At 44.0% G+C, this 8,705-nt stretch overlaps 1 protein-coding gene across 1 annotated transcript in view; it reads left to right on the top strand.

The window, feature by feature from the left end:
• Positions 1-663: 663 nt before the first annotated feature.
• LOC101860682 overlaps positions 664-8,705 on the top strand; it is a gene marked incomplete at its 3' end in the record, with an annotated part of 31,753 nt that continues 23,711 nt past the window's right edge. The window contains 5 exon segments of the mRNA XM_035971874.1: positions 664-720; positions 1,570-1,756; positions 3,424-3,535; positions 5,241-5,370; positions 6,911-7,046. Coding sequence (XP_035827767.1) covers positions 664-720; positions 1,570-1,756; positions 3,424-3,535; positions 5,241-5,370; positions 6,911-7,046 — 622 coding nt within the window.

Here is an 8,705-nt window from a genome sequence, read left to right as displayed (position 1 = left end):
AGAGAGAGAGAGAGAGAGAGAGAGAGAGAGAGAGAGAGAGAGAGAGAGAGACGTTTTGGCATTCGTCATTTTTTCCAAGGATGATCTTGCGCCTATTTTATTATAATAACGATAATAGTAATAATTCTTCGTTCGCAGAGGAGAATATTTCTCCTGCGAAATAGAGTCTATTATAAGATTTAGAAGAATTAAAGATAAAGATGATTTGTGGTTTCTGCTGTGGCCGATGATACAAACTCTGGCAGAAAAAGGTTTGTCACATTTTTAACATTTCAAAGCTTCACTTCCAGGGATGTCTTATTCGCGATGCCTCACATATTAATGATTTGCTGCTCATTGTGACTGCTGCTCTTCTACCGGATCGGTTAGGAGCTATGCTCTCCAATTTTTAAAGTATTTTTATGTTGAAGTCCCTCGGAAATATTTTCATGGTGTCTTTGTACGATTTTTTAGCCGCGTCAACCTTACGCATACAATTACGCTTCCCTGAGCACAGTTCCGAATAGAATAAGCCCTACTGCCTTTGGGATTCAGGCATTCTTACAACATGATCAGGCCAGCGAAGTTGAGTCCTTTTGAACTTAAAAAACAGACTCCCTGCATTTTCCATTTTGAGAACTTCAGTGGGGCCCAAATCTATTTTATACTACCAATAATTTAGCCATGAATTCTCCTGAGGCATTTCATATGGAAATGATAAAGCTTCTTGGCACACCCCCAGTGGGTCGGGGGGATATAAATACACCAACTGCTTCGTCAGCAGGAGGTGCAACCCCTTCAAAGACGAGGTGTCGCACACGGACCCCTACCCTCTGAGACCCGGATGCGACACCTACTTTGGTGTATCTTCCTCTTCCCCTTCCTTCTTTCTGTCTCCTTCTATTTTCCCTCCCACCGTTGACCTCATGTGCAGCAAAAAGAGAGGTCGCCCATCCCACAGAGTGGGCGCCTCGTTGACCGTGAGGTGCGACCCGTGCGGAGGGAAACCGGGTACCTGGCGGTTGAGGTGAGATCAGTCCATGGACTGTCCCTCGCCAACTCACTTCTTTGGCCCAGGTTTTCCTCTTAGACGGGAGGGTGGCACGACCCTTGCCACTCAATCGGTTGAGAGCTGAAACCCCATCAAGCCCTGGGTCAATCATGACGGGAGGGTCCTGTACTTTCTCGTTGAGAGTATAGCTCCGGGGTAGCCCTGGCACAGCTCCGGTTATCCGAGCAATGTGTCCCCTTGGTGGGCTCGGTGGTGGGAGGGGAGCCCCGGAGTCGAATCAACCATATAATTCATATGGAATCAAAAACAATAAAAGACCCTTCCCCGGCTCCTAAAGTTCATAAAAAGTCTCGGCTCGCGGAAGCGAGTGAGGCCAATGAGCTGAGCAAAAATTCGAAATATGGTAAAAGGACCTTTACCAATGTCTCCTTCCTCCCTCCCCCCAAGGAGCTTCCGAGCAACCGTACGTGGCCATCTCCAGTTCAAAAGACGCACAAAGAAAGATTACTGATCTGAACCTCTTTAAGACAGGAGATGCACTTCGGAAAGTTCTGGGATGCATCCCCACATGTGTACAGAAACTTTCCAGTGGTGCACTCCTTGTCAAGTGCGCAACTGAGGACGGAGTGACCAAACTCCTGGATACCACGACCTTCGGCGGTATTCCATGTAAGTACGAGAGTTACCAGAAATTTAACCGCTCGAAGGGCGTCGTCCGCAGCCATGAGCTGAAAGGCTGCTCCATGAAAGAGATTGTGGAGCACTGTGAGGGAGTGGTCGGAGCCCGCCGGATTACTCTTCGGCGGGGGGAGACTACTATTGAAACAAACACGATTGTCCTCACATTCGAATCGTGTCGCCCTCCAGCCACCGTTCGGGCATCTTACTTGATTCTTGACGTACATCCCAATGTTCCAAACTCTCTGCGCTGTTTCAAGTGTCAGAAGTTCGGCCATAGCTAGTCACGGTGCCGTCACACTGCCGTGTGTCCTCGTTGTGGCAAGACCAGGCATTCTGAGAAGGAAAGCAAGGCTAGTCCTTGTTGCCCCAATTGCCACAGCACACAGCTTTCAGCAAAAAGTGCCCGACTTGGCTTCAAGAACGCGCCATCCAAGAATACAATGCGTGGAACGGCTGCTCCTTCCAGGAGGCCCGTAAGGCTGTCTGCCCGCCAATCATAACCCCAGTCAATGGCCGGTCATACTAAAAGGCAGCCCAGGTAGTCACAAGGTCTGCAACTGCAAGTAATTCTACTGCCGACCTCCCAAAGCCCGCGATCAACAGGCAAGTCTCTGTGCCTAAAAACAAAAAGCCCCCTCCTATCCTTGTGGCAACCCCCTATAAGGTGCCACTTTCTAACCGCTATAGGATTCTAGGGGAGGACGGCGAGGACTCTTCCTCCACCCCCTCTTCTCCCCCTCAACCCCCTCTTATCACTTTTTCTTCATCTTCCTCTTCTTCTTCTTCCACCTCACAGCCCATCCCTCTGATGGAGTGTGAGGTGGTCCCTCGCCCCTCTCCCCAGCCCCCGCCCTTCCCAGCCCCCTCAATCTGCTCCACCTCCCCCTACCCCTCCAGCAGACAAACCCCTGCCTATGGACGCGGGCAGCTCCGACCCCCCTCCCCGGCCTGACACCTGGAAAAGCGGAGTCCGTCACTCCTCTAAATCTCAGGACGGCAACCTAGAAAACTCTCTGCCTCCCCCACAAAGAAGAGTCAGGGTGTAAATTCGAAGCTGGGGCCTTTATGCTCCAAAAACAAAATTAAAAAGACATAATGACGGTCTTGCAATGGAATGCTGGCGGAATCCGACCTTCCATTGCAGAATTGCAACATTTACAGGCCACAATGTGCCCACGTGTGGCCTGTATACAAGAAACAAAATTCGCCCCGGCTTCAACCATAGACTTAAGAGGATTTACTGCGTATCATCACATTCACACGGAGAACCAGATTGATTCTGGTGGTACCACCATCTACACCGACAACAACACACTCCACAGACAAGTACATCTTAAGACGACCCTCTAGGCTATTGCCGTGCAGGATATAAATGCAAGGTCATTGACCAACAGTCAAAGAGAAGTGAAGTGTTCAGTTTACAACGTTTTGAAATTGATATCTGCATGATTTCCATTTTGTGACTACCGGGTATGCCTACACCCCCCCTCCCCAGTGTACTCCTCAAGTAAAGTTCTCCAACTAATTACACTATACTTCTGACCGTGCCTAACGAAATAGCCAATAACTGCAATACAACCCTTTCACTGCTACACCCGTTTCATAAATTTATCTAAAAATGTATACAGATCAGATCGAAGCAGCGAAGAGATTATTAACTAGTCTTTTACGCTTTTTTTGGGTCAACAACAAAATTACACAATTCATAATCCTACCCCGTACAGCAGCTGTCAATAACTTTATTTCACCAGGTGAGTTTGATCTGACTGTCCTCACGACGGGAACAATTTACCCCGGAAATTCTGTCCGCCTGCAGATCAAGTATTCATATGCCGAGCGAGTGAGAGAATCATTTACTGCCAGGTATAATAGTCACTGATCAGACAGCGAAATCCGTACATCAATGGAACAAACACATTTCCGAAAAAGTCTCACTTTACATAATTGTGAAATAAAACTAAATGTAGATTAGCTCCAAATTAATTTTAAACCTAAAGGCTTGGAAATCGAATGATATTACATTTGCATTCATTTAAAGAAAAACAAAAACCCAACCGAAAAAAAACAACAACAAAAAAACAACAACAAACAAACAAATTAACAAGCACAAAATAACCTAACAAAGTGTGATAGTCTTGACTATCTGTACGTGTAGCTTACTATAAGAGCGTCTAATTTTGTTATCGTTCGTCTCTTTCTTCACCAATCGTATAACATAGAACTCGGTTCCATGATCATCTAGCACCCGATGACATGCTTATGAATGAAATCGGAACTATTATTATTATTATTATTATTATTATTATTATTATTATTATTATTATTACTATTATTATTATTATTATTACTATAACAATCGTACTACTACTACTACTACTGCTACTACTACTACTACTACTACTACTACTACTCTACTACTACTACTACTACTACTGCTACTGCTGCTGCTGCTACTACAACTACTACTACTGCTACTACTACTACTACTACTACTACTACTACTACTACTACTACTACTACTACTACTACTACTACTACTACTACTACTACTACTACTACTACTACTTCTACTACAGTACTACTACTACCACTACTACTACTAATTATGCCCTTTCTTCCCCCTACCCCTCTCTCACTCTCACACACTCACAGACACACACAGACACGCACACACACACACACACACACACACACACACACACACACACACACACACACATACACACACACACACTTTTGCTCTCTCTCTCTATCTCTCTCTGGTCTGTCTGTCTGTCTGTCTGTCCGTCCGTCTGTCTGTCTGTCTGTCTGTCTGTCTGTCTGTCTGTCTGTCTGTCTGTCTGTCTGTCTGTCTGTCTGTCTGTCTGTCTGTCTGTCTCTCACTCACCCCCCCCCTCTCTCTCACTTCCTTATTTTTTCTCGTCCGACATTCTCTCTACTTTCCCCAGTTTCACGTTCATTATACACATGTACTGATTAAGACTTTAAGAACTTTTAGTTTATATTATTAAGTTTACAAATTTGAATGTTTGGGAGGTGGGCTTCCGACCCCATGCATAGGGCCAACTCGGGCTGAGAGAGATACAGCATAATATCACGTGAAGCATGTCAGTGTCGGAGACGCTGGATTCAGATGGGTGGTCACTTGGGTTTGTTCTTGAGCAAGATACGATAGCCCGAGCTTTGAAAAAATAAAAGAAAGAAAAAGAGAGCAAACAAACAAACAAACAAGCAAACAAGCAAGCAAACAAGAACCCACCATACTAAAACAGTAAACACATTTTTTTAAATTCAGGAGGGTGTACATTGGCGACCAGTAATGGCATATTTGTAAAGTTATATGCATTGGTCCAATGTATTGTTGTGTAGTTGATATTCTTTGTTTGATACTTTTTTGAGTTTGATTAATGTAATTTATGTGTATGCATTTTAGCCGTCGTAACTCAAATTTCCCCACGAGAAGCAAAATAAATGTTATTATATTCATTATTCATTTATTCCTTTATTCACCAAATGATCGATTGATCGATTGATTTATTGATTGATTGATTCCTGACAAATTCTTCAGAATCAAAACAGTGAAAGGCCAAAACCGGGAGTGGTCTTGCCAGATTCTTAAGGAGTTCGAGGAGCAGCTGGAGATTAAATCAGCCGGGGACATAGAATACTACGCCCGGACCTTCTCCTTCACTTTCCCGGTCATTAAAAAAACAAACCATTTATTCTTTTATCTTCACCATCTGTTACTTCTTCCTTTGCCTCTCTTTCTCTTTTAGTATAGTGGTATATCCAGGGAGTGGTGGCCTTTACTTGTCCATCTATGCTAAACTGCACCTATGCCGGTTTGTCTTAGCTTAATTTAGCCTTTTATCTTATTATGTTATAAGGATGTTGTCATGGTAAAATCATTTGCTTGTCAAAATTAAGATATTGAAGAAACCAACATTTTTTCCGCCTTTTTGGACAATTTGATCTAGGTTTTTTTTTCCTGCTCAGAACCTTTTATGTCCATTCAAAAACACATTTAAGTGTGGATCTTAGCCAAAAACGTTGGTCAAAGGCATAAAAAAGTAAATTTGCAGGGACTCTTCAGCAGCCAGCAATGGAAGTCACCAAATTTTGGCGGCCAATTTCTCGCTAACTTAACCTCTAACAAGAGGTGGCCTCCGTCTCCCTCAGTGGTAATTTTTCTTAATGACAGATACAATACTTGACCCTTTTCCTCCTACTTCTCCTCCCCCTCCTCCTTCTCATCCTCCTCCTTCTCCTCCTACAACAACAACAACAACAACTACAACAGCAACACCACCATCACCAACAACGACGGCAAGAAGAAGAAGAAGAAGAAGAAGAAGAAGAAGAAGAAGAAGAAGAAGAAGAACAACAACAACAACAACAACAACAACAACAACAACAACAACAACAACAAGGGTCTTCGTTTGCACATACGTGTATTTATCAACATCTACTTGCCCTCGTGTCGCTTTATTAGTCTAATTTGTACATTCTGACCGTGAACCAGATGCAGCGGTTGGTGAGATACGTTTCTCCCCCCTTCCTGGGGTATTTGATAATGACACTTAGCGATCAAAATTTGTAATTTTATTAATTCTAAAGTTCCAAATCATGAAAACCCGTCTCTGCCATGTTCTTAGTCTTAGGAATAATGAATTCTATATATGAAATCACACTTCATTTGATTAAATGTTGAGGTCTGCAAGTATGCAGTTTCTTCTTAAAAGGGATGCAAAGATTAGGCCACCATAATCCTATTTAAATATTATAGGTTTTAGGCCCCAACACTGCTACAGACTAATTGTGATACACGTAGTTTGAAGATTTTTCCATTGATACTGAGGAGGGAACTTTTGATCCAGCACTTCAATTACAGCTACTGGGTTTACTTTTACTTTGGGGAAAGGGGGGGGGGGCGTTGACCTGTCGCTACGGTGACCACGTTCTAAAGAGATCGGGGTTTTAGAACACCGATTTCTGTTTGTCATACGTACACTGGCTAGTCCTTTTGCTTTATCTCGATGTGGCAGAGCGAATATATCGGTAAAGAGTACATCCTCCTTCACTAGCCTTTTTTGCAAGTCTTTTTTGAATAACATATATAAATATATATATATATATATATATATATATATATATATATATATATATATATATATATATATATATATTAATATTTCCCTATGCGTATCCCTTATTTGCATACTAAACTATTGCCACCAGATCGCTGAAGCCTATTACGTGGACGTGCAGTCATCGACAAGTCACGCTTCAACATATGTGCACGTGATGGAACCCCTTATCAGTGACAGTTGCTTTTTGAATTCTCGTATCATGTCGCCTTCAACGAATTTGCATGGTGAGTACTCTGTAGCAAACTGTGCGTCTTCGTGTGTTTTTTTTGTGTGGGGGGGTTGGTTTTGTTTATGTTTGTGTGGTATAACTTAATTTAGACCCCAATTTTCTTCAATACGTTATTCTCGTCTTTTGACCATGACATAACGTAATGTGGTCCCACACTGAGTGGAGACACCGGACGTGCGTACTTGGACAAGTAAGTTCCCAACGGAGGGCTCGAGCTTACTCTTACTGTTGTTTTGCTTCTCCACTACTTCTTGCGTTACCCATTAGGCTAACAAGGATGTGACAAATCACAGAACGGCCAGCCGGCCTCTGTGGTGTAGCAGTTAGACACTTCGCCTTGGCACACAGAAGACCTGAGTTCGACTCCAGTGTGTGTGTGTGTGTGTGTGTGTGTGGAGGGGGGGGGTTGGGGGGGCATTTTTACTGAGCATTTTGGTCTTTATGCTCGGACGTTGTCTGTCAGTGTGGGTTGGATCTGGCAGGGTCGCAGCCCACATATCTAAATCATGTTGATTTAGGAAGTAAAAACAACTTCCGTTTTTTAAAGAACGAATTAATTCTTTGTAATACATGAAATGATAACAACAAGCGTGACGTGCACTTGTTTTGTTAACTATATAGGCATACTACTTACACGTACTTATTTTGACATCTATTTAGAAATTATTATTACAACATCGAAAGGGGCACAACGCAATCGTTTTCAGGTAAGTTTTCGTGCTGATGTGGGTCTAGTTGTTAGGTTGTCGAGCTCGCAACCGAAAGTCATGGGTTCGAACCCCGTCACAAACTGGACGTTGTATCCGTGGGAAGGTACATCATACAACTTTTCTGCGTTTCACTCAGGTGTGGATGAATACCCAGCTACAGACGTCGAAAGATTTTGATAGTTTGTTAGAGTTTGATTTCGAAGTGTGCTTTCCGGGAAGTCGAGAACTTTTCTACGTGCTTTAAGGTCTGCTGGCGTAATACAAGCTGTGAAGCGTATAGATCATGCTGGAAGAAAGCATGGATCATCACCATCAGAAATACCCCCCGTGGGTCGGGGGGATATAAATAGACCCACTGCTCCGCCAGCAGGAGGTGCAACCCCTTCACTGGCGATTTGTCGCCCATGGACATCTACGCTCAGGTGCACATGGGCGACACTTGCTTTGGTGTATCGTCTGTCTTCCTTCTTTGTTCGTCCTTCCCCGAGCTGACCGGGGAATAAAATAAAAATAGTTGGCTGTCCCATCAACAGGGGGTGTAACCCCCCCCCCGCTGGTGGGATGCCACTCGTACGTCACTAGCTCTCTGACGTAGGGGTGGCATCTTTTGTCCGCTCTTGTCTTCTATTCATCTATCTTTCTTTCCGTTCTGTCGAACGAAGGTCCGGTCCAGCAAAGAATAGACCCCAAATTACCCCCAGTGGGTCGGAGGGATATAAATAGACCCACTGCCTCGTTATCAGGAGGTGCAACCCCTTAAAAAATGAGGTGTCGAGCACGGACCCCAACCCTCTGGGACCCGGATGCGACACCTACTTTGGTGTATCTTCCTCTTCTCCTTCCTTCTTTCTTTCTTCTTCTATCTTTTCCCCCACCGCTAACCTCATGTACAGCAAAAAAGAGAGGTCACCCATCCCACAGAGTGGGCGCCTTGTCGACCGTGA

Source organism: Aplysia californica, unplaced genomic scaffold (genome assembly GCF_000002075.1).
Source record: "Aplysia californica isolate F4 #8 unplaced genomic scaffold, AplCal3.0 scaffold00525, whole genome shotgun sequence".
Lineage (NCBI taxonomy): Eukaryota > Metazoa > Mollusca > Gastropoda > Aplysiida > Aplysiidae > Aplysia > Aplysia californica.
This window is presented reverse-complemented; position numbering and strand designations above follow the sequence as displayed.